This window comes from Pezoporus flaviventris, unplaced genomic scaffold (genome assembly GCF_033815535.1).
Source record: "Pezoporus flaviventris isolate CSIRO_AGI_PZ_B2104156 unplaced genomic scaffold, CSIRO_AGI_Pfla_v1 ptg000034l, whole genome shotgun sequence".
Lineage (NCBI taxonomy): Eukaryota > Metazoa > Chordata > Aves > Psittaciformes > Psittacidae > Pezoporus > Pezoporus flaviventris.
Window position 1 is genome coordinate 472,247 of NW_026892582.1, and position 26,005 is coordinate 498,251.

The window sequence follows — 26,005 nt, forward strand, 5'->3', positions numbered from 1 at the left end:
GGTAGCAGGTTGTACTGCCCTTGGAATTTGGGTTTGTACATCACTTTCATGAATGAAACTTAAAAGTAGATCTCATTTTAGGTTTAAATGTCCTCTAAAATATGTTTCAAAGTATCTTGAAGGACTGAAGATGTTTAACCTGAAAATTATCTTCTTGTAAATCATGCAGAAGATTTATTTCTATTAAAATGAATCTTCTACATGATTTAATAGAACAATCAGTGATTTCTGCCTTAAGGAGATCAGATGAAATTCCATGATGAGAATGAAGCAAGTTGTCTCATTACACCATTTTTACAGTGGCTGAAACACTGAAAATACCTGAAACAAGTTTTTAATTGAATGAATTTAAATAAATTAGAAAAACAAATTAGCCTAGAAATTAAGAATTCAGGATAATAATCAAAATACAAAGGTGAACCATTATTTCCTTGGGAAAAGCTCTACAATTTTTATTATCTATGTGTTAATTATCTTGGTAAAGGACTAAGCAGTGATTACAAAGTCAAAGAGATAGAATTTCACATTTTGTGCAATTCTCTTTCACTTCGCACCACGTGAGGCATTTACTCTTCACTTTCTGCCTTGCCAATTTCACGGTTCTTGGCTCGGAGCTTGTTGACCTGGGACTCTGCAATGTCAGCCCGCTCCTCAGCTTCCTCCAGCTTGTGCTGGATTTTGCGGAACTTGGAGAGGTTGACATTGGACAGCTCCTCCTGGGGATACAAAGAGAGATAAAATAGCTTTAAAAATATTTAATAATTACAAAATCACAGAATCAGCTTGGTTGGAAAAGACCTTTAGGGTCATCAAGTCCAAGATCACCAAGTGCTTTACCCGAGCAGTGCCAAGGCCACTATTGAGCTGTGTCATGAAGGGCCTCTTCTACATGGTTTGTGAACACTTCCAAGGACAGAGCAGGGTAAAACACCAACACAGAATTCCCCCTCCATGTGAATGGGGACTGACTGCACTCAGTAATACTTACAGCCTCCTCAGCTTGTCTCTTGTAAGATTTCACTTTCATTTGAAGCTTGTCCACTAGATCTTGGAGCCTGAGAATATTCTTCCGGTCTTCCTCAGACTAGGGTGGTTGTCAAACAGAAAAGAAAGTGAATTATTAGTTTTTCCACACCACAGAACAGCATTTTGTCCAGGATTGCATTGAAACAGCTTTGGTTTTCTGGGATGAGGGTGTGTGACCTGAAGAACACCACCTGCCTTACCTGGTAGGTCAGCTCCTTCACCCTCCTCTCATACTTGCGCACACCCTTCACGGCTTCAGCGCTGCGCTTCTGCTCAGCATCAACCTCGCCTTCCAGCTCCCGCACCTGCAATCACAAGCCCATCTTTGGAGCTTCCCTGCTATCTCTCCAAGGCACATGCTCACTCTTGCACAAACACCAGCCCTACGCACTCTGGCCTCCAGCTTCTGGATTTGCTTCTTGCCTCCCTTCAGTGCCAACTGCTCAGCCTCATCCAGACGGAGCTGCAGGTCCTTCACCGTCTGGTCCAGGTTCTTCTTCATCCTCTCCAGGTGGGCGCTGGTGTCCTGCTCCTTCTTCAGCTCTTCTGCCATCATGGCCGCCTGAAGAGAGCAAAGGGTCAAAGCCATTTTGGGGCTGGAGACATTCTGGGGGAGAATACATCCAGAATCACCAATGAAAGGATCTCACATCTGTGATGGCCTTCTTGGCCTTCTCTTCAGCATTGCGGGCTTCCTGGATGGTATCTTCCATCTCACCCTGAATTTGGGCAATGTCTGTTTCTAGCTTCTTCTTGGTGTTGATCAAGCTGGTGTTCTGTTGAAGAGCATCAACATGACCATTTTCTTTTTGTTACCTTGTGATATTATATCAAGAATATTGCATAAATATTTTTTTTAATGTAAATTGCCCCATCAGGTCACATGTTATTCTGTTCTAAAGGATCTGCTGTGGCAGCTGTTTGTTTCTCAGCCATGATATGCTTCAGTATTTCAAGAACATCCTCCATAAATCTTTCCTCAAAATTTTTCAGTCAATAGAGAAGGAAATTAGACTTATAAAGATAAAATATGTAATATTTCTTTACAGTTTTCAATCTTGTGGCAGTAAAAGTTTTAAATGGTGATATACAATGCTTATAATGACATTGTTAAATGATGTCAGTAACTGTATTAGTGTATTCCTATTTTGTTAACAATCAACCTGACTTTACAGTCTCAAATGTAGACCTGAAACCCTACAACTCAATTGAGTTTAACAGGTAAGAACCTCACATATCTCTCTAAAATTTATTACTTTTAAGGTATCTGCACTGTAGTCTAGTGAAATTCGTATCTGCACCTGAAAAATCACACTTAATATTTGTTATCCACAAAATAGTGTGAAAATTACAGTGTATTTTACTAGTGTTATAGTTCAGTCAGTCTTCAGTTATTTTATCTGTATGGAGAAAAGCTATAGATACCAAATATATTTCTACACTGACCTGGGTATGGAGGAGCTGAACTCTCTCACTTGCATCCATCAGTTCCTGCTCAGCCACCTTTCTTGTCCGCTCTGTCTGCTCCAGAGCTGCCCGTAGCTCCTCAACTTCAGCCTGCAACAGGTTTGCTCTGCGTTCCACCATGGCCACCTGCTCCTTCATGTCCTCCTGTGCCCTGAGAGCGTCATCCAGTTGAAGCTGGGTATCCTGGAAAGAAAGACAAGAAGGACTGTGAAGTATATTTTCCTATTTTCCCTTTTCCTATTTTCACATAGTTCTGATAAAATTGTACAACAGGGAAATATTTATCTTATTCATTAACCAGTGAGCACCTGTTTTGTTGTGCCATACCTTGAGCACTCCCTGTGTGTTTCTCAGGTTCTTTTGTGCCTCAGCAGCCTGGCGATTGGCATGGCTGTGCTGGATCTCCATTTCATTCAGATCTCCTTCCATCTTCTTCTTGAGACGCAGGGCTTCATTCCTGCTCCTGATCTCAGCATCCAGGGTGCTCTGCATGGACTCCACAATTCTGAGGTGGTTTCTCTTCATCTGTTCGATCTCCTCATCTTTCTCTGCGATCTTCCTATCAATTTCAGTCTTCACCTGGTTGAGCTCAAGTTGGAGGCGCAGGATCTTCCCCTCTTCATGTTCAAGGGATGCCTGGACAAGAGTAAATTAGAACAATTCCTGTGTGGCAAATGCTCAACCTGAAGCTCTAAGTAAAATGGGAGAGCCATGTTTAAATAATATTTAGCACTTTGATGCAAACACTCGTTTCCTCAAGTCTGAGAATGACTTGATAGTACTTGTAATGAGATAGAGATCCAAGATGTGTAAATAGCAACAAATAATGATGTGTACCTCAGCTTCCTCCAGTGAGGCTTGGAGCTCAGATTTCTCCTGCTCAATCTGCTTCTTAACTTTCTCCAGCTCATGAATCGCTTTCCCTCCCTCAGCAATCTGCTCCGTGAGGTCAGAAATCTCCTCTGTGGGAACAAGGACCAATGGCATGGTCGGGCACAGAGCAGAATGGGAAGGGCCCTCACACACCAACATGACAGGCACCTTTGCCCATGTGCAGGCACAGACCCATGTGAAGCGGTGGGTACTGGTGGGTGCTGAGAAAGCCCTGCCAGGAGCAGAGGGCCTGGTTGGAGGAGGCCTTGGGTGATATGGTTTAGTGTGTGGTATCCCTGCCCATGGCAGGCGGATTGGAACTTGATGACCTTAAGGTCCTTTCTAACCCTAACTATTCTATGATTCTATGACTTACGCTGCAAGTTCTTGTTCTCACGCTTCAGCGTTTCCAGGTGGTCCAAGGACTCCTCATAGGCATTCTTCATCTTAAACAGCTCTGTGCTAAGAGAGCGGGCCTCCTTCTGGGAGGCTTCCAGCTCAGCCTGTGTTTCCTCATACTTCTGCTTCCATTCTGTCAGGATCTGAAGAGAAAAGGGGTGTCAGTATGGATGTGACAATGAGGAGGGGATGCTCTCCCCAGAAGCTCCCAGTCTGGAGCCCAAAAGACCTTGTCGAAGTTCTTCTGCTTCTTATCCAGAGCTGCACAGGCAGCATTTGATCTCTCCACGTCAATCATCAGGTCCTCCACTTCATTCTGCAGCCTCTGCTTTGTCTTTTCCAGGGAGGCACATTTGGCATTGACAGCTTCAACATGTTCTTCTGCATCCTGCAGGCGCTGTGCCAGCTTCTTCCTGCAATGTGGTAAGCACAGGTCCAGGTGAGGACGCAAATGGGAGCCAATGTTGTGCAGCCACTATGTTTTTCAGAGGAGCACCCTATGCCACTTGTTTTGTGTGATTCTCATTTACACAGAAGTATAGGACCTCTCCCCAAAAGCCACTGTATTTCTATGTCTGAATACAGGGCTCAGAGAACTCATGCTCTGCTGTTCACTCTTCTACTCATGTCAGCATGTTTCTGCTATTGTGCATCTGAAGAGCTTTGCTGCTTCTGCTTTCCTCCTATGCATACCTGTTTTTGGTTATGTACATTCTCTAACTTCCTGCCACCCCATCCCAAAGCAGAGCATTGACTTCTTCCTGACAGTATCACAGCGGTCTCCTCAAATTTCCATTCTCAGTCTCTGCCAGCCCTGCTCAGCTTCCCCTCGTACTTGGCTTCCTCCATCTCCTCCATGCGCTGAATTGCGTCCGTCTCATATTTTGTTCTCCAATTGGACACTTCACTGTTTGCCTTGGATAGGGCACGCTGCAGCTCCCCCTTGGCTTCCTGCTCCTCCTCATATTGTTCCCGGAGCAAGTCACAGTCGTGGCGAGCAGACTGCAAGGCGTGGGCCAGTGCGTTCTTGGCCTGTAGGGAAGAATTTTAGTATGGCAATGAATGGAAGTATCGTGGTAAATCTCCTGCCTGAAGTATTCATGGGCACTGGATTGTTCTAATGTGGGAATGATGGCAAGGTACTGAAGGAGAAAGGAAGATCTGGGAACCTGCAGAAGACTTAATGACTAGGCAGTTGAGAAGGAAGAGCAAAGCTAATATGAGAACAGCTGACTGCATTATCCAAGTGTTTTTTTTCTCCCTCCTGTTCATTCTGTAATTTCATATGTATCTGAAGCCCCTCCTGGACAGGAGAAATCCAATGGAGAAGACTGTGAAGCTTTCTCACCTTGATCTCTTCCTCTAGGTGCCTCTTGAGCTCCTCAATCTGTTGGGTGAAAGCCTGCTTGCCTCTTGACAGCTGAGAAATCAGAGCATCTTTCTCCTCCACCTGGCGCGAGTATTCCCCTGAGGGAAGTCAGATGAGTAAAGGAGCTTCTTTATGCCTTACTGAAAAGTGTCAACCTTGATAATTAAATGCATATAAAAATATTTGGAGTTTAACAACATTTTATTTCTTCCATGGAATTCTAATTGCTTATACCTGTCCATAGCTCTGAGAATGCTGAAGTATTTATCTTGGAGGCAAGAAATGAGGTACATCATGCCCTTTTTCCAATATCTGACTAGTCTTAATGTATATTTGCACTAAGTCCCATGGTCCCTTCAAGCCTCAAGCTTTCAGAATTAGTACTATACTGTGTATGTGCTCAGGTATATCACTGTCCTGTCCTGAATGTCTCTGGGAAGAAGGATGAAGTCTAGGTTATGAAGTGGATGAATTCTTCTTTGAAACTCCAGTCATAGAATTATAGAACAGTCCCATTTGGAAGAGACCTTTCATGGGAAAGAGCACCTAGATGTGGTTATGTGTCACCCTCTCCAGTCAGGTCTTGGACACCTCCAGTGATCAGACTCTACCACACCCCTGTGAAGGTTGTTCCATCCACTGTTTGTTCCAGTCCATGTTACTGGTCCTGCTTCAGGATGCCTGTATCTCTCTGGTATGGGTAGCCTAGCACAGGACACAGCACCCCACGTGGGCCTTCAACTGTGCCGAGCAGGGATAAGGATCACCCCTTTTAACCTTCTGGCAACGCTTCTCCTGCATCTTGAGATTCTGTTGGCTGCATTTGTCACAAGAGCACATTTCTGGTTAATGTTCAGCTGTGGTTCCAGCAAGACTTCATGATCTTTCTGACCATTTTTTTTAAAGCCTCATGTCATATACAGTGTTCTCTTTAAACCCCAGAAATGTCTTACCAGATTCTGTTTGTAGCCGAGCTCTCTGAGCACTTATGTCATTAATTGTGCGCTGTTGTTCCTCCTCCTTTGTCTTAATCTCACTGAGCTGATCTTCTAGGGCGCGACATATCTTTTCCAGATTTGCCTGTTTCCATGCAAAACAGAGTGAAAGATGATTGGTGTTTCAACACATAATTACTGAGAATTTCAAGTCTTCTCAAGGGCCCAAAATGAAGCCAATTATAGGAATGAAGGAATGATAAGAAAAGGGTAAGGTAGAAGTAATATCTATTTTAGGAGAACCAAAGAAGTGACTAAATCAGTGCCTTTCATTTCATATCATAATATTTTGAACCAGGAAATGAGTTCCTATAGTTCTTTAGGTTAGGTACTACAAATGAATTATTCTGGTTGTCTTATACTACTACAGAAATATACAATTCAGTTCAAGTGATGAAGTGAAACTATTTATTTTTAAGCATGACTAACTTAAATTTCTAAGTTAAAATATAAATACTTGCTTATGTTTGAATCACTACAAAGAAATATTCTTTTGAGGCAGAAATATCTAGAAGGTATTTGTGTACCTTGGCTTTGGAGATGGACTCCATGTTACTGGCTAAGTCATCGATCTCCATCTTCAGCTCGCTCTTCTCCTTCTCCAGCTTCTGCTTCACTCGCTGCAGGTTGTCGATCTGCTCCCCAAGCTCAGCGGTGCTGTCCGCGTGCTTCTTGCGCAGGGCAGCAGCCGTGGCTTCGTGCTGCAGCGTGGCCTCTTCGAGGTCACGACGCATCTTCTGGAACTCGGCCTCACGCTTCTTGTTCATCTCGACCTGAGCTGCTGTAGCCCCTCCTGCTTCTTCCAGGCGCTCGCTGATCTCCTCCAGCTCCCTCGAGAGGTCAGACCGATGCTTCTCTGCTTTTGCCCGAGAGGTTCGCTCTGCCTCAATTTCCTCCTCCAGTTCCTCAATACGAGCCTGGAGAACGTCAGGGACCATTCACACCCGTGCCCTCCTCTTACCTGACCCGGATGGATGAGAGAGCAGAAGGAACAGAAACTTGCCTGCAATTCTTTAATCTTCTTCTGTAATTGCATGCCCAGGGTTTGCTCATCCTCAATTTTGCTCTGGATCTGGCTGATTTCAAAGTCTTTCCTTTGGGCAAAGAAAACCATGTTAGAGCTGAAAGAAAAAAGACAAGTGCAACAGGCCAGTGCTCAGGTGCCCCACAGCCACACTTACTTCTTGAGTTTCTCATCCAGTTGCTGCTTATCATTTTCCAAATCCATGATGTTGTCCTGGGCCAGCTTCAAGTCTCCTTCGAGTTTCCTCTTGGCTCTCTCAAGGTCCATGCGCAGCTTCCTCTCTTGCTCCAGGGACCCTTCCAGCTGAAATGAGAAAGACCATGAATACCCTGTCCACCAGATCTAACCCCATACCTGCCTTGTTCTTGCTGTATGCCTATGCCCTTACATCATCCACTTGCTGCTCCAGCTTGGTCTTAGCTTTGGTCAATGTATTGACTTTGTCCTCTTCTGCCTGCAGGTCATCCAGTGTCTGCTGATGGGCCTCTTGGAGGGCTTTCCTCTCTTTTGTCAGCTTGGTGATATTCTCATCTAGGGCTGCCATCTCCTCTGTGAGGTTTTTCACCTTTGAGAAGAAAGGAGGAAGTGAACACAAAGGAAATAGGTACAGAAGTCCTGTAACAGCACAGATCTTTTTTCTAGAGCATGACTGACAGGTTCTGCCTCATACCTTGTTTTCAGTGGCATGTTTTTCCTTCTCAACCTTGGCCAATGTTAACTCAAGGTCATCAATATCTTTCTTCAACTCTGAGCATTCATCCTCCAGTTTTCTCTTTTTGGCTGTCAGCTCAGCATTCATCTCTTCTTCCTCTTCTGCTCTCTCTGTCAGCTCCTTAATTTTGCCTTCCAACTGGATTTTTGCTTTGATGAGCTGTTCACATCTTTCCTCTGCATCAGCTAAAGCATCAGCTTCCTACACATGATTGAGTTAAATAAAGTAGTTCTCACATAAGTGTTTTTTCTTACTGATTTTCAAACCAGGAATTCTTATTTTCAAAGAAGTCCTTTTTAGTTAAAATTCATTACTGTTCAGTATCTGTTTGGCTTGGACTTTATCCATCCCAGAAAATAAATTAATATATTATCACATTATAGGTAGAGACTCTTAGGATTCTTTAAAAAGGCTTTAACTGCTCATGCAAATCCAAAATTAATTTATTTCCTGATATCATATATAGCAATATTACCCTTGTAACTTTTTATCGTTTTACTGATGTTGCATTTGACTCGCCTGTAAAGTGGTATAGTCTTCTACTGAAGAGACCATCTAGATTAGGCTACATATTAGGAATATGGAACATATTCAGGCTACATATTAGGAAAAAATTCTTCATTATGAGCATGGTGTGACACTAGCACAGGATGCCCAGAGAAGCTGTGGCTGCCCCATCCCTGCCAGTGTTCAAGGCCAGGTTGAATAGGGCTTGGAGCAACCTGATCTAACCGAAGGCATCCCTGCTCGTGGCAGAGGGTTGGAACTAGATGAGTTTTAAGGTCCCTTCTGACTCAAACTGTTCAATGATTTTATTATTCTATGATGCAGGCAGATTTTGTAGGATACAGTCTTTAAAACCTGAAACATTTAGCTGAGAAAACGATTAAAACTGTTCCAAAAGATTTACTGAGCATGAATTTAATTTTTGGTTTTGGACAACTTTGTGTTAAGATCTCTATTTCAAAGAGAATAGTTGAATCAGGCCTTTTTCTAGCCCTTGTGGTGAAGAACAACAGTTTGGAAGGGAGAACCGTGTATATCAGGGTAGTATCAATTACCTGGGTTTCCATGCATTTTAAGATGAAATTTATTAAGAAGTGATCTTTATTGTCTACATACTGCTTGTTCTTCTCCTCTTAGTTCTAGTGAAGAGCAATGATACTACCCAGGCAGAAGACTTTTTAAAGTACAACAAGACAGCTAGGTTGGGGTTTGTGTTGTGTAGATTTAGATATTGTTGTGTAGATTTAGATATCTGCCATGATATCAAGATACAGTCCATTCAACAACAAAAGAATATTACATCTTTAAACCAATTGTATCATACTCTAAAAGGATGAATTTCTTGATGAAGAGCAAGGAGTATCTGAGGCTACTAGCTCATATGTAGACTTTAAAAGTGTAGGCATCAAAATGGGGAAGATGAATTGTAATCATTGCTTGAAAAGTCAGTTTAAGAGGATTATTTTTGTTACTTTTTTATTTCAGGGAAAAAGGGGAGGGCTCCACTTCCATCACTGTTTTTCCAGAGGAGGCAGGGACAATAACTGCTAGAGAAATCCCTGACAGTATCGCACCCTCCTACTCCACCTGAATCCACTTGTGATTGTTCAAGTAAAAGGTGTTAATAGAACCTCTAGACTACCTTCACTGATCAGATTATAATATATAAGAATTATATAGCACATATGTGCCGCACATATTTTAAAATGTCATAATGTAAAACGTAATATATGCTCACTGGAAAGTGATGATATTTCTCTTTATTGAAAATATAAGGAGCCAGATTCAATAATTCATTGTGAACTGATTAATATTTCTAGATTTTCCTTGCTATTTTGTAAAATACATTTAAAAAATAGATACTGTTTGTGATAATGTGCCTCTTACTGAAACCCTTGGAATCATTTTAGAGACAACATTACAAGCCAAAACCATTAACAATACTCACAGCCTGTACTTGGAGCTGCAGATCATTTTTCTCCTGCACCAGTTTCACCATTTTCTCCTCCATCTCCTTCCTCTTTGCCTCAGACTTTGCAAGCTCTTCCTTGGTTTTCTCAAACTCTTCCTTCATGTTGGCCATCTCCTTCTCAGATTCGGCACTCTTCAGCAAGGGCTTGATCTTAAAGAACAGCTTCATCCAGGGCCAGTGCTTCACATTCATGAAGGACCTAACATTGTACTGAATGCAGAAGATGGACTCCCTGAAAGGTAATAAAAATTTTATCTATTGTTATATTTATGATACATATTTAATCCTATATCTTGACACATATAACATGAAGTTCTATGTACAATACTTTATAGTTTCATATATCACTGTGCATATAAAATATTTATTATAAATTATTAAGTATATATTTCTTAAGTATATTTAGGATATTTAATATATATACATATGTATCTCTGAGGAAAGCTCCCTAGTGTGATGCAGATTATCAAACATTATGAACACTTTTGAAGTACTTATGAACACTTCTGAAAGATGTTTGGCTTGCTTTCACGGTCAAAAATGGAACAGCTCCAGAACTTGATTTGATTTCTTTCATGAAAGTTATCCAAGGGAAGAGTACACTTCTCTTGTGCTAAAATTATGTCTTTTTCACCTTTGATTGTAATGGTGACTTAAAATAATCAGCTTTGACTAGATGTCTGGTTTCTGGACATACATATAGTGTAACCATTTACTGAATTTAGGAAAAACTAGTACAAAGGGTGATATAAGTTAAAAATGGTGATGTTTCCCCTGTATCAGGACTTTATATTCTTCATCTACTGCAAGGGTATGCTCCCAAATACATCCATATTGCTAAACTGAATTAATGATAAGTAAATGAGATTTGGTGAGAAGAAGCTTATTTTCAATTTTCTTCATGTCATTGATATCTCATGAGGATTGGCCCAGCAAGCCAAATAAGTATCTACCTCCTATCCATCATTTTCTTGAACTCCAGTCTCATCAGGTAGCCCCGGCACATGGCTTGTGTGTGGGTGATGAGCTGTACCAGCTTCTCATCCCTCATCTCCTCCAGGAGTCCCAGCAGCCCAGCTTTGAAGAACACCTTGAGAAAGGGAATGTTGCTGCACATCACTGACAGGTAGAGCAGGAACAATACATCAGTCAAGCAGTATTTGTACCTTTGTGTGACCCAATTTGTACTGGGTGTGGTCCACATCAATGGATCCAAGGAGCTTCTCAGATGCCTTCTTGTTGTCCATGAACTGTCCCTCTGGGATTGCACTGGCATTAAGCACCTTGTACCTATAGGATGAAGTAGAATTTAAAGAAATTCAGATTCCTGAAAGCTCAATCAAACCTGTACCAACTGATGCCATTGTTAAGATTCTTGGAAGGGAGACCAAGAGAGGAAGAGAGGTGAATAAGTCTGAACTCTGTTCCATTCTTTAGAAATCACATTTGCTTGGGTAAACATATATTTTTGAGAAAAATTTGCACTTTTCTTAATCTACAAATTCTTGACACAGAATGGGTACAGATTTCTATTGGGAACTGATATATTTCACATGCCCTGTTATCTAATGCCTTATCTCAAAATAGAATCATAGAGTAGTTAGGGCTGGAAAGGACATTAAGATCATCTTGTTGAACTTTATGTGCAAGAACAAAATACAGGGAGAGGAGAAACCATTCTTCATCCAAAACATTGGCAGTATGTACTCTGTGAGTACTGCTGATACAGAGCAAGAAGTGAGATCTTTTAATTTTATTTAGTTTTCCAACAAGTTAGTCTAGAATATGCTATAGATTCTTTATTCTCATTTCTCTGCTGATGGCTGCAAGTTACCTTCTTTAACTTGCCTAGAAGTTAAATAAGTCTGAGTTAGTCAACTTCTTTTCTGGATAGTTAATTAAAAAATGCCTTATCCCATATCAGAATGTGAATCAAGGACAGGAATAAATAATTTGAAAATTCCTCTTCTTTTAGTTAGCTATAGAAAGAAACCTGATGACTAACTTTGACCATTGACCTTTTTATGCCTAAAATGTAGGTACAATAAACTCCTCTTGTAACTCCCACGGTAGTTAAAATAATAAGGAAATGCAAGTTATTCAGTATTTGTGGATATGGCGGAGGGTGGATGATTTGGAATCTGACCTTTGCTTGAAGTCTGCATAGACTATTCTGCTGGGGAATCCTTTCCTGCAAATTCTTATCCCTTCCAGTACACCATTACACCGCAACTGATGCAGCACCAGCTCATGTTCCATGGCACCTAATAAATGACATAATGAATTGCTAATTCATTGTACTGCATGGAGAAGAAGAAATTTATTGTATCTTTGAACTTTAACAACTTACCGGGTGTTTTTGTTTCATTAGGAATGAGGCATCGCACAAAATGAGGATGTGTGCTTCGCAGATTGCTCATCAGCTTGTTTAAATTCTCCTTGAAGAGCAAGAGCAAAGACTTGGGTTTAAGAATGTCATGTGTACAATATCACTAATAGATGGAGTAAAGACACTGCAATAAAACCATCAGCAGTATTTTCTTTTTTATCAAATTTTCATGCAGCTCTGAAAGAATACTTCTGAGGATTCAATGAGAATCCTTTGTTAAGAAGCACATGCCTTTATTTTTTCTGACAATAAGGATTTTGCATATGAAATTAATCTAAAACTTTTCTGAACTAGATTTTCTATCTTCTTTTCAGAAAATGAGAAAGTTATAATAATTATTCTACTGTACCCGGAAAACAGCTGAGACAGTTTGGAAGGAAGCACCCTTCTTCTTGGCACCCTTCTTGCTGCCACCACCACCACTCTCTAAACAATAATATAATTTTTGAAACAGAGAAGAACATCAAAAGCATGCGGTTAGAATCTGAAAAAAAAAATCTGTGCTCATCTTAAATTATAGAAAATATAATAACATGATCAAAATTTGCAAATGTATACAGTGTTACAAAGGGAGACTCATAAAAGTTACAGTGGGAGACTTGACTTGTTCAGATGATAGCATAATGAAATCTAATGTCTTCAAGTTGAAGTTCAGAAAATGCGAACATAAAATGTAATACTTTGCATAGTAAGATATTTAAGGATTTAAATACATCCCTAGTGAATATACTAAATGCAGTCTTTATGGATCTTCACATCTAAGGATGTGCATAAATTTAGCAGCACATTGATACATTTGATTGAGTTCTTGAAGTATTTGGGAATGCCCCATATTACAGAAATCTGGTTTGTTGGCTCGTCTACGTTAATGCTGTAGTACAGCTGCCTGGTCTTTAAACCTACAGATCTATTAAGGTTTCTAGGGAAATGTAATATCCTTTATTAGTCTGAGTGACTGAGTTCCAAAAGTCAGATGAGATTTGGAGTTTTCAGTTTTTAAATCTTAAATGTTATTTCAAAATGTTATTGCAATTTTTTTTTTTTTAAATTATAGTACAACTTATTTAAAAGGAATCACCTGCTTCCCCGCCACCAACAGAGGCGAAGAGTAAGGCCAGTGTCTTCAGGGATGACTTCTGGTAGAGCCCCACAACACTTTCATTCAAGGGATCCTTGTTCTTCTCAAGCCAGCCACTGATGTTGTAGTCCACTGTGCCAGCATAGTGCACCAGCGAGAAGTGAGCCTCAGCCTTGCCTTTGGCAGGTTTAGGCTTCTGGAAGTTGTTGGACTTGCCCAGATGTTGGTCATAGAGCTTGTTCTTGAAAGAGGTGTCAGTTGCCTTGGGGAACATGCACTCCTCTTCCAGGATGGAGAAGATGCCCATGGGCTGGAAGAAGTAGCAACACGTGATGAATGAAAGTGTGGAAGCAAGAAGCAGGCAAAATGTATATGAGAGAGGAATGGAAGATAAAAATCATAAAAAACCCCTCCTCAAAATGTGTAGTCTTATATTCTTCCAGAATTGGCATTTTGTTAGTGGATATGCCATCAGTTATATGAAAGCAAAATCACCAGTAAGTTTCTGATAGATCAGACGTGTGATGTAATAAAGACCTAGCATCTAGAAATACACTATGTGCATGATAGTTGAAGACGGAAAGCAAAAGAAATGAAATTAGGAGCATTCTGACATAAGGCTTTATGCTTCCTTAATGCTTTTTCTTGGAAAGAAGACAAAAAAAATTCTTTATGTATATATTAAACCAGAAGTTGCTCAGTGCATTTACTCACTCAGCATGCATTAAAAAATACACACGTTTGAGTATGAACTCCAGAACAGTGGCTAGGACTGACGTTTTTGCCCCATTTAGGTCATGTGTACTATCCCACGAACAGTGTAGTAGCAGACAAATTAAAATGTATGTGCAAAAATGATGTTAAGTGCTGCGTTAAGTGTGGATACCACGCATTAGAGTGGTCTAATTTGAGCACAGAAGACTTCTTTTACATTTTACATCTGGAAAACTATTAAGTGTGTAGGGCCCAGAACCTTCTCAATGAGCTCAATGCAGGCAGCCAGGTCCATCCCAAAGTCAATGAACTCCCAATCAATTCCTTCCTTCTTGTACTCCTCCTGCTCCAGCACGAACATGTGGTGGTTGAAGAACTGTTGCAGTTTCTCATTGGTGAAGTTGATGCACAGTTGCTCCAGGCTGTTGAACTGCAAATGCAGAGATTTACTTACTTGTGTTCCGTTTCAGAAACACTTTTCATCTTCCAATAGGTTTTATTTTTAACTCATGTTTGAGGTCCTGAATTCTAGTCATGGGACTGGACAGGTGTCTGGCACAGTCCATCCTCTAATCTACCCTTTCAGACCCTAGCACTTTCTTAATGTGTCTCTGAGTTATGAAATGATTTACAGAGCTTTGTCCAAGTCCAGCTTTTCATCTGCTTGAATTTGTCTATATGGTCAATCTATTTACAAGTATTCAGAGCATTCCCAATGGCTTCAGCATTGCAAAAATCTTCCTTCAAGATGGCATATTTTAACTTCCTCAAACTCTGGTTCTGCTACCTATCAGCTGTTCTACATCCCTATATCACTTTTCAATGCAATTTGCACTTTTGCATGCAACAATAGACATCTCTAGAAATCTGCAGCCTTAGTGGGATAATACATACTATGAGAACCAGAAGAGTGCCATTCCTACAGGAATGTCAGGATTATCCAATAAATAAAGACAATCCCTAATTAAAAACAAACAAACAAATCCAACCCAATACTATTCCCATTTCTTAATGCCCCTTTCAGGAAACCTGTATGAAGATGCTCTCCTTACATCAAAGATCTCAAAGCCAGCAATGTCCAGGACACCAATGAAGTACTGTCTGGGCTGCTTCGTATCCAGCTGTTGGTTGATACGAACAACCATCCACAGGAACATCTTCTCAAAGACAGCTTTTGCCAAGGCACCCACTGAATTGTATACCTAAAAGAAAAGAAAAGTTACCATCCAGAGCAAGAGAGGAAGTTCAGAATTTTTAACTCATGTCATTTTTCTCTATCATCACTTGTTTCTTACCTGCTGCACGGTTTGACCCTTGGTCACATATTCATTCCCAACTTTGACCCGTGGGTAGCAGAGGGCCTTCAGCAGTTCAGCTGAGTTCAGACCCATCAGATAAGCAGCCTTATCAGCAACTAAGGAACCAAGCATACAGCAGGATTAACTCTCCAGTAGACCTATTTTGTCATTCAGAATAATTTCTGCAGAAGCTACATATATTTGTCATATACTTCAAAATATTGTAATTTTTCTTGATTTACTGATTTTTTTCCCACTTAGTTTAGACAATTTGTAAATGTAAAGATTCTTCTAAATGCCTTTAAGATGAACATGTAAGTTTTTGAAACAAATGACCAGACACAAAAGGGCATAGGGCCATGAATGCAGGTCAAACAAGTCAAAATTTCTGGACAGATAGAAAAGGGAACTGGTTGGTATTGAAGTATACTGTACTGAAAATTGTAGTCAGTGAAACTGTACTGTCATTAGTGAAATAGAGATTAGTGTAGTATTACAGCAAAAACACGAATACATATCTGCTACAACTTTTATAGTGGGTCGCATTTCCTCCTAAAGAGACACTCATAGGTCTTTTTGAGCTCTCATTTCATCTGAAACTCAACTATAAAATACAAGCACTGTAGCTCTGGATATACACTATCATCACTTTCCAATTTGCTTCCTGTCTTCTCACAGCAAAGGTGATGGCAAGTAACAGTGTTATTTACAGAGTCATTAACATAAGAAGCCCAGACCTCATTATAAATATATATTTACAGATGCTAATTTTAAGCTGCTTCTACTTTATGTGGTATTTATAACTATTTAATGTACATTTATCAATAGAAAAAATAAGGTATGAAACAAGAACAAAATTGGAACTTACATTTTATTTCATTTTTGAAGAGTTATATTTTTATAATTATATAGTAATCTAATACTATTCTATTCATCTGTAATTCTTTTGGTTATATTCATGCAATGATCAGTTATTATTTTACCTATTTTACTATTACTGTTCATCATTATCAGATTAATTGCAACTGTATTTCTGCCAGCCATTTTCATTTGTCTTTTCTAAAAGAAACTCAAACCACAAACATTAAAAAACAACTGAGGAAAAGACTCCTTGATAGTTCATGTTTTCAATACATGTAAATAATGCTGTTTTCATAAAAATACTTCCCTAAACTTTTAAAGGAATGCAGCTGTGAACAATTATAGGCAAAGCAAATGTGATAGACATATCTTTAAATGCCTATTTTTCAAGCATGGATGTGTTGAGACATGTTGAGACTCTACGGAAAATGCAGAACATACAAGCCACAGATGCAGCATTAAGTGATATTCCTTTTTAGCAACCCCATGTATAATGAAGTAGCACAATGCTCAATTCAAGCACTCTGACTTGTCTTCAGCCTCAAAGAGGAGCAGTTTCAGGATTCTGGCTTCTTGGCAGGCTAGGTCAATGATTCTGACCATTAATTTTACTGCCTGTGTTGATGAGTGCTCTGGTCTATACTATGCTCCAGTATAGGTTTTGCTGGTACCTTCTGTGCCGTCCGGCTCTGCCTGCTCCTCACGTTGCTTCTGCTTAAACTTCAGGTTGCCATAATGCATGACAGCCCCTGTCAGCTTATAGATGGCTGTCTTCTCATCAGGAGTGAAGCCCAGGATGTCAATGGCAGTCTAACAAAAGAATCATGAGAGTAAGTAGCATGCCTGGTAAAGGTAAGAGTCTGCCTAAGATAACTTCAGTGTATTACTTACATCTGTGGCCATCAGCTCTTCCTGGTCATTAATGCTGGGAACCGTGATCTCACCTTGACTCACATACAGATAGTCATATGGGTTGGTGGTGATCAGTAACATCTCTGGAAAGAAGGGCAAACCGCATACAGATCAATGGTAGTTAGCACATACAGAGTTAAATGTTGTTCCATGAGCTTTGTCTGTAGCAGTTAGTGATCTTGCCTACCAATGAGCTCTGGCTTCTTGTTGGACATGATCTGATAGAATATGTGGTAGCTTCTTTCTGCCTTGAGCTGGAAAGTGACTCTGGACTTCTCCAGCAGATCTGGCAAGGATGGTAGGACAGAGTTAGAGCAAGAACTGAGGAAGGTGGAAGGCAAAGGATGAGGCCAGGAGGGCCACTTACATGTTTCAATGTCTGCAGAAGCCAGTTTCCCCGTGGCACCAAAATGGATTCTGATGAACTTACCCTGAAAGAAGCAGAAAAGCCAATGGAGATCTATTTGACCAATCCTGGTAGCAAGAACATTTGAGTCAGCTTGCTGACAGCTACAAGTAATTTAGTGCCAGGCGACAACTTACAAAGCGCGAGGAATTGTCATTCCTCACGGTCTTGGCATTACCAAAAGCCTCCAGCAGTGGGTTGGCACTGATGATTTGATCCTCAAGTGTCCCCTAAAATAGAAATCTTGTTGTCATGATATAGCTCATCAATGAATTTGATAGTTGCGGGTTCCTACCCCTAGGATCTCACCTGCATTTTGCCTTGTGCCTGTGGCTCTTCCTTCTTCTTGTCCCCACTCGCTGCAATTGTTGCAAAGTACTGGATGACACGCTTTGTGTTCACAGTCTTCCCTGCTCCGGATTCTCCGCTGTGCAACCAACAAGAGAAGCAGAGAGCGTGTGGTCAGGCAGGAGGTCCCCTGGCACTGGGCACCGCGCAGGGACCAGACCAGGGAGTCTACGTACGTGATCAGGACTGACTGGTTCTCGCGATCTAGGAAAGAGTCAAAATGAATCATAGTATTAGTTGTTGTCCCAAGGGACATTAAACTGAATGAGAAATAAAGCCGTAAATGCAAGTTGGGTCATCCCCAAAGTCCAGGTGTGGTAGTTCAAGCAGCCCAAGACTACCCAATTCCCTTCCACATCCGAACAATAGAAAGTATAACCTGAAATGAATGCATTGCAGCATGCCTCTTACGGCAATTGAGCTGTAAGAAGCATGTGGTCCTCACGATCTGTGTGCCCTCTTGACCTTCACATAGTACTCATCAAGAAATCTAATCATATTGGCTGTATGTATCTAGTATATAGAATAAGTCTTTCTGTCCCATCAGGAAAAAAAATTAAAGTGCAGTAGTAGTTTCTGCAGTGGGAGTATGATTAATTTCATACATTAAAGTGTAAATAATACACATTGCTGAATCCAGGCTTTCTTCTGGGTCACTTAAAATTAATTCCTGTGTAACTCGCTCAAGCTTTCAGTCGCACAGCTCAGAGGTGGTTTTAGCCGGTTTGTCAAGTGCCCCGGTGAGGTCAGTGGGGACTTTGGTCTACACTGCTGTGAGGGAATCAAGCACTCACCAGTCAGCATGAACTGATAGGCATTGTCAGAGATGGAGAAGATGTGTGGAGGGGCCTCCTGGCGCTTCTTGCCTCGGTAGGCCAACACCACCTCCGGGTTGTACACCGGCAGCCACTTGTAGGGGTTGACGGTGACACAGAAGAGACCCGAGTAGGTCTGTGGGGAAGGGAGACAGCACGTTGGCTTCCACTTAGGCTGGGAGAGCAGTTCCTCCCAGCTACCCAGAGGAAGACTGCTGCTGGTACTTACGTAGATCATCCAGGCTGCGTAACGCTCTTTGAGGTTGTACAGCACAGCGGGTTCATGGAGGTGAGTCATCATGGCCATGTCCTCGATTTTATCATACTTGGGAGGATTCATGGGAAAGACCTGGTCTTCCTTCACAGTCAGGGTCTGTCAAAGAATAGAAAGATTCAAAATTGACCTCTAAAAGTCCACAGTATGATTAATTTGTATTCTTAAGCTATGGATTTTTATGTAACTCACCTCTCCATCTTCAGTCTTGACGGTGATCTTCCCTGCTTCTTTGCTCTGGATTTTGCCTTTCACATAGGATTCCTTAGAATGCACCACAAAGACTGATGATTTGGCATCGAAAGGCTTGTTCTGGGCCTCTATTCTCTCCTTTTCTGACTTCCGGAGGTAAGGAGCTGCCTCCCCAAAGGCAGCCATCTCAGCATCTGACGACATGGCTGCTCTTTACTAGGGGTAATGCAACGAGTATCTGCGAGGGTAGAAAATACATTACAATATCACATGGTGGAAGAAACACTCCCACAGCACAGTGGATCAAATGCTGCTTTGCTGTAGGCATCAACTGCTTGAATTGACACCCTCATTTTCCTGCTAAGTCATAGCAATGTTCTATAATTTTCTTGCCTTTATTTCTGTTTTATGTAGTCCACACCTCCTGGATGACAGCTTTTACAGAGGAATGCTTTCTGTGCATTCACTAGGTATTTCCAATTCTGGTACTGTGAAAGCTCTCTCATGCCTTTTTTTGTTTACCACCTTTCAGACTCTGAGATTTGTTTACAGAACACTAGAAGAGGCACAGCACACTGGGTATGCAGAGAGCTAATATTACTAGCACTTCTCACTAAAGACATTCCCCGTAATATAATAGCTCAAGTTGTCATATATTTTAATTATTCCACAGATCCGTCTGCTAGCAAACAGAGCTGATATCCTCTGCTTTGATCTTTTTTTTGTAACAGAAACCAAGTAATCTTGTATTCCTTCACTACTTTAAAAGAAACCTCCAAACAAAATGATAACCCAGTTTATTATTGCCAAATAATTGTCTTGACTGAAAAGTTTAATGCAAATCTTTCATGAAAAGCCGGACTTCATATTGTTCCAAAATTAATACTGCTACAAATTTATATGTATATATTTTTCTAGATTGGTTTATCTAGTTCATCACCTAGAATCTGGATTTTGAGGAGCTTTTCTGAATTAAGAAGCTAATTTCTGTATTAATACCTTCAGCTATGGCAGACCTCTAGGTGAAAATCAAAAAATTGGTTAACTTTTCCTTTCAAACCAGTTTCACTTTGATTGCAAGAAAGAAATTCTGAACTTAGAATATTTTTAAACTAGTTTCTGAACTCCTTACCATCTAGCAAACTCCTCATTACAGTATGTCCAGCCTAACAGAAATAATAAGTTATTAATAATCACAGTTTCTTTGCACTTTATAAACCTTGTTCCACTCAGCATTCCACTGCTTGCACATGAACAGAACTGCTTTGCCTACTTAGCTAGCAAAGACAGAGTTTGTGAAACAGCTTGTTGTCATAAATTCAAATGCATGGGTACAATCTCCTGACTGATGGTTTTGTTTCTAACTACATGATTTTTCACTTCATCAAAATGTTATTAACCAAATGAGACTATTTCACAAAATAATTAGGTAAGGTTATAAAATGGACCCAGTCTTTCACCAGCATTTTTATCATTGCCTGTAATATCTCACATTTTCTTACAAGATTCTTAGCAGGAATAGCAGTAGCATATTATATATATTAGGAGATACTATAGTAATGTGTATTAATTATGTAAATTGCATGTATATTGTATTTATTTTATTTAGATATTGTATGCTATTATTACATTTTATCATTATGGTATTATTGCAATTTATAGTATATATAGTAGGTTAGTATACATTATCTTAGTATGTAATACGTGTCAGTAGGCTGCCTTTTAAAAGTATTTTTTTACTATTTTATATGTTTTCTTTTTTCCCTGAAGTCAGTGATTTGCTAACTTTCCTCCACTTACTGAAGGCATGCTAGTTATATTCTTTACACATCACAGCTTGTTTGTATTTTATTATTTTGAGAGATATAATTCAGTGACAATATTTGTTAAAATTTATATAAATTAATGTCAAAAGTAAACTTGACCAGTTAATTTTCCTGGGTGCAAATATTTAAAACTTTGAATGTAGTCGCTGTTCCATCTCTTTCTTTAGTTATCCAAGAAGGTGTCATCCTGTCTTCATTTCCCCGTGACTATGAATATTTGCCTATATACTTATATCATAATTGTGCAATATTTTCATAGGTATAAGCAAACCTATAAGGAAGCTCAGACTGAAATGTTTTCTTTTAGCACTTTGATGTTTTGATACGCAACATTCTAACCCCACTCCCCAAGCTTCCCTGTGGAAAAAAAGAGAAAACATTAAGATAAATATGCAAAATATGGCACTCAACAGCTACTGCTAGTGACCCTTGATGTTTGAGATAAAGAATATATTTCATTTATGGACAAGTAAGTGAAAGCTATTTCCTGATGGGGCTTTTCTTCTCAGGACAGTTTCTCCTAAGCTGAGGACTTAATGTCTGTTAATATAGGAATTTGCTGTCTATGGGAGAATCCTAGGGAGAATGTCGACAATGCAGCAGTGATTAGTACTAAGACCTGTCTTTGAGAATCTTGTGGCAAAGATATCAGCAATCCAGCCCAATTATTACACTACATTTATACAATGGACGTAAATATAAGGATCCAGGGATTGCCAGCACACCTCTCAGAAATCCTACCAACTCTGTCCCTGAAGAGTGAATAAGTCAGTATCTTACCTTTTGTGGTACAAGATGAATGGCTTACAGTCTGGAAGCTGTTCAGTATAGTAAAATAGAATTAGCAACTTCCTTCTTACTGCTGCACAGAGAAAATTTAGACAGAAAACATATGGATGCCTTCAAAGCTTACTGAAAATCACAACTGACATTGGCAGACCCCATTGAATGAAGGTGAGCATCTGTAGGAATGCCCTGGTGCTTGTGAAATGCAGGGCCAGTTTCCCTTCATCCCCCACCTCCCCAATCTAAAGCCTTTGAGACTCTTACCTTAGAGATTTCTGAGGAAGGACAAGACACACTGATCCCAGGGTACTTTTATATGGTCTGATCTGCATACGTAGCCACCACCTCCTCTTTCTTAGGTCAAAACATTTTTGGCAATCTTAACTGCTAGCAGAATTGCCATTCATATTAGAAGTAAATGGATATAATTAGACATAACAGATCTGTGAATCAATCTCCTATAAATAATTTGACAAGAGAGTCTGAGAAGGGGGTGGGGGGAGGCAGAATGCTGTGCTAAAGGAGATGAAAAGGGCTACATTGATACTGTAATCCATCAGATGCTGACTCGAGCAGACAAAGTGAAGAGTAAGAGGCAGTGTATTGTAGTAGCAAACATAGGGATGGAGAGGTGAAGGCACAGGCTCTGCATGCTGCAGATGCTCTGAGTCTGCAATGTGAAAGAGCATGAGGGGTCCTGCTGAGGTGCAGGATCACTGTTAGAGGAAGGAAATCCATATGTAAGAAGAAGCATCTGAATAGGAACAAAAGTCTCAGGAGTGAGAATCAAGGGATGATACGAATGACCAAGTAGTAAAATGGACCTTAGCCAAAACAAGAGAAGCAGGGGGAAGGATGAGTCTGAAGGTAATGATAAAGAAGGTGTGATGATTTAGGGTGGGATAGAATTAATTTTATTCACAGTGTCTAGTATGAGGCTGTTATTTTGGGTCTGTGCTGGAAAGGGTGTTAGTAATAGAAGAATGTTTTCCTTATTGCTGAGCAGTGTTTACACAGGGTCAAGGGCTTTTCTGCTTCCTACCGCACCCCACCAGCAAGCAGGCTGATTGAGTTGGGAGGGAACACAGGATGGACAGTTGACCCCAGTTGACCAAAGGGATATTTCATACCTTAATAACAACATGCTCATCATATGGGGGGAGGGGGTAAGGGGGGAGTGGGGGGAGAAAGAAAAGGGGAACGTTCATTGTTAGCAATGTTCATCTTCCCAAGTAACCACTATGCTTGATGGAGCCCAGCTTCCCTAGAGATGGCTGAACACCTGCCTGACCATGGGAAGTGGTGAAGGAATTGCATGCTTTGCTTTGTGTGTGTGTGCAGCGTTTGCTTTTCTTGCTAAAGTGCCTTTATCTCAACCCATGAGTTTTCTCATTTTTACTCTTCTTATTCTCTTCCCCATCCCACTGGGGAGGGGGTGAGTGGCTGTGTGGGGCTTAGCTGCCAGGTGGGGGTAAACAACAACAGAAGGTTATTGATTAAGGAATAGGAAGTAAATAGGGGTGTGATTCCAAGGGGATAACACTGGGGCCAAGGGGATAAGACAGAGGGGCCAATAAAAGGGTGAAACAAGTTAAGTCTAGAGTTGAAGATAGAAGTCTCTAAGTGTGAAGTCACCAAGTTTAAATCCCAGAGGAAAGGCACAGAAATCCAACGCTTGTTTCTGGGACTGGAGGGTTTCAAAAGTCATATGAACAGAACTATGGAACCACTGTACTGAACTGAAGGCACGTATCCTGTATGAAGCAGCAGAAATAGGTGCTGTCTCGACATAGGGGAGTCATTCAGTACTGTTTTGCTGGGTGAGAGTGCTAGACAGAAGGAAAGGATTAATAAATCTGCATTATCTAGAAGAGAATCAATCACGCCCCATGCTAGTCTGGAGGACAGACAGTTATAGTCAGAAGGAACACCATGCGAAAAATGCAATCTACTTTGCCGATCCCTGGGGTGTTCTCCACCTACATCAAGGAGGGGGATACATATATTCTGCAACAGCAGCAGCACAAGTAGGGGAGTGATGAAGAGGTCAGTGGGACCTTTTTCTTTATTGATAAACGATTTCATCCCCATGCAACAGTGTTCTTTCACAGCACTTAGAGGCTGGCTGGAGGACTCGAAAAGATATCCAAAAAGGACACATGAAGGTCAGCTAGGGATTGGCAATTCTGACAGGATGACCAAAGATGCTTAGCACTTGCTTTAAATAAACAGCAAGTTTGAAGGTAGCTGCTGAAGCTTGTCACATATGCCAAAAATACCAACCAAGTCAATCTCATACGTTTTCTCCGTGGATTCCCAAAAGAAAATTTATTTAACAGTAATAGGAGTCCCTATACAGTTTCACTTCTAATTTATCAGAGTCCTTAGTCATACTGAATGTAGTCCCAAACCACCTAATTTGCTTACGCATCTGTAAAAGGTGATAGTAATTGGATACAATCAATGTTGTACTTGATCTTACATTACATTTGTGATCAACATGTAAATGTTGAATGTCTGGTTCAGCTTAACTCAAAATACTATGTTTGGGCTAATAATCTAGTTTTAGGCTAATTAACAGGCCCGGTATGCTCTGTTAACCTGACCTGCCTCACAACAGGCAGCAGCGGGAGTGGTGACCACCAGGCAGGACCCAGAAGTCCAGCAAGCTTAAGAGTTAAGCTCAGCCAGTGGTCACCGAGAAGGTGCTCAAGGATAGTATTCTCTCGGTGGGAGGCAAAGAAAACAAAGTCATTTCTGCTGGCCAGAAAGGACGCAGTGACCCAACAGAGATCCCTCAGAAACACGTAGGCATCCAGGCTCTGGTGAGTGCTGGAGCCTGTCAGGGTTGTTGGGTGGTAGCTGTGCAAGATGTGATCATGTTGATGATTTGCTCTGCATGGTGGTAGAAATACAGGAATTCTGTGAGGAAGCAGCTATGCCTTTGCTATGGATCTGGAGACTGGAATAAACACTGTTTCCAAGGCCTATTCTTGGATGACTCTGCATTAGACTTTCCCTGGACAGAGTGAAGACTCCTAGAAAGGCAAGGGAGAACTTGACTCAAATTATAAATAGATTAAATATACTATGATGGTCAAATCAAATGCCCACCAACTCTAGGGTGCCCTTCAGCTTCTTTAAGGGTCTTGTGAAATAAATAGCAATGGAGTGTGAAAAACAAAGGGGCCTGAGGAAAATCACCATGTGTTTTTTGCTGTCTTCCCTTTGGTGAAAGGGGTCTGAACCCAGAAGCTGTGGCAATTATCACTCCTTTATCCAGCCTGTTTCTGCTGTGTTCCCACACAGTGCCTGTTAGAAAGAGCCTCCAGCCATGGTTACAATGTCCCTTATATTCCCCTTCAGGGAATCCAATCTCTTCTGGTCCCCTACATTCTGGACAACACAGGATATTTCATAGCAAAGATGTTGGTCTGTGAGAGCAGGAGACCTTTAGGAGACTAGCCTGAGCAGGTATCAGCTTAAAGTGACTATTCTGCATGTACAGACAATTAAGAGAACAGATGTGCATTCAGGAATCCCCTTTGGTACTTTCCTACTCTGAGACATTCTTCTAAGGCAACATTGCTGGCTGCCAAAGCATATCAATATGATGATTATATCTGATTTATTTTATGATTTTTGGGATATGAATCATGGTGATTGCCTCTTACAACTGAAACGCACAGGACAGTTCTCCACTGATCTTTCCCCTGTTTTGATGGTACAGGTACACACCGCTCATTTGAGGTATGTACTGTGTGTAATTAACAGTCTTCACGCAGTTGTCCCACTAAGCTGACCACCCTGCTGTGCTTCTGTGCAGCTTTACTGTCCAATATTACGCAAACTGTGGTGTAATAGCTTGGAGAAAGGAATGTTTTTCTTAGGCCTTTTCATGAGATTCCTTGCACTTTGGCTTAAATATCTTAGAAGTATATGTGAGGCTGGCCTGTGTAAGACTGGTTGTGGAGCAGAAGGGCATGAATACAGGGAAGAGGGGTAAGGATGAGTTCTTAACCAGGAGAGAGATTTTTTTGCAAGCTGATCTCTGTTCTTTGCAAAAATCCCTACTGTCTTTATTACCTAGACATAAATGATAGTTACAGAAACAGCAACACTGAGATTCACATTTTATGCATGCCTCAGGTCACTTTTTAGCCTTGGGACCCTCATTCTTGCTCTTCTATTTTCTTATGAACCTCTTGGCTCTTTGCGTGGAGCTTTTTGGCAGAATTGAATTGAAACAGGCAAAAGCACTGC

General features: G+C 40.8%; 1 protein-coding gene and 1 long non-coding RNA gene across 2 annotated transcripts; one reads left to right on the top strand and one right to left on the bottom strand.

The window, feature by feature from the left end:
• Positions 1 to 557: 557 nt before the first annotated feature.
• LOC133273577 (myosin-1B-like) lies at positions 558 to 19,349 on the bottom strand. Its single transcript, XM_061461912.1, has 38 exons — positions 19,131 to 19,349; positions 18,894 to 19,037; positions 18,644 to 18,800; positions 18,026 to 18,053; positions 17,811 to 17,928; positions 17,639 to 17,731; positions 17,463 to 17,526; positions 17,283 to 17,381; positions 17,075 to 17,178; positions 16,855 to 16,993; positions 15,320 to 15,438; positions 15,077 to 15,226; positions 14,284 to 14,454; positions 13,311 to 13,620; positions 12,582 to 12,658; positions 12,194 to 12,281; positions 11,990 to 12,107; positions 11,010 to 11,133; positions 10,797 to 10,933; positions 9,820 to 10,075; positions 7,824 to 8,066; positions 7,542 to 7,718; positions 7,311 to 7,456; positions 7,133 to 7,223; positions 6,657 to 7,046; positions 6,088 to 6,214; positions 5,114 to 5,232; positions 4,601 to 4,797; positions 3,995 to 4,178; positions 3,743 to 3,908; positions 3,331 to 3,455; positions 2,821 to 3,129; positions 2,473 to 2,676; positions 1,677 to 1,802; positions 1,418 to 1,588; positions 1,227 to 1,331; positions 989 to 1,084; positions 558 to 716 (listed from the first exon to the last, which is right to left on the bottom strand). Exons 1-38 carry the CDS (start codon positions 19,332 to 19,334, stop codon positions 567 to 569), a joined length of 5,826 nt encoding a protein of 1,941 aa, XP_061317896.1. The 5' UTR covers positions 19,335 to 19,349; the 3' UTR covers positions 558 to 566.
• On the top strand, positions 9,945 to 12,522 carry LOC133273584 (uncharacterized). Its single transcript, XR_009744892.1, has 2 exons — positions 9,945 to 10,082; positions 12,215 to 12,522. It is a non-coding gene; the product is annotated as an uncharacterized LOC133273584 (long non-coding RNA).
• Positions 19,350 to 26,005: the final 6,656 nt, after the last annotated feature.

Bases quoted from the DNA above. Each gene is read 5' to 3' on its own strand.
- LOC133273577 (XM_061461912.1), bottom strand. From the start codon at position 19,334: ATGTCGTCAGATGCTGAGATGGCTGCCTTTGGGGAGGCAGCTCCTTAC. The intron at 17,732-17,810 runs GTGAGATCCTAG...TTTCTATTTTAG, and splicing joins AGGCACAAGGCAAAATGCAG to GGGACACTTGAGGATCAAAT. The intron at 717-988 runs GTAAGTATTACT...TTGTATCCCCAG, and splicing joins AGAGACAAGCTGAGGAGGCT to GAGGAGCTGTCCAATGTCAA.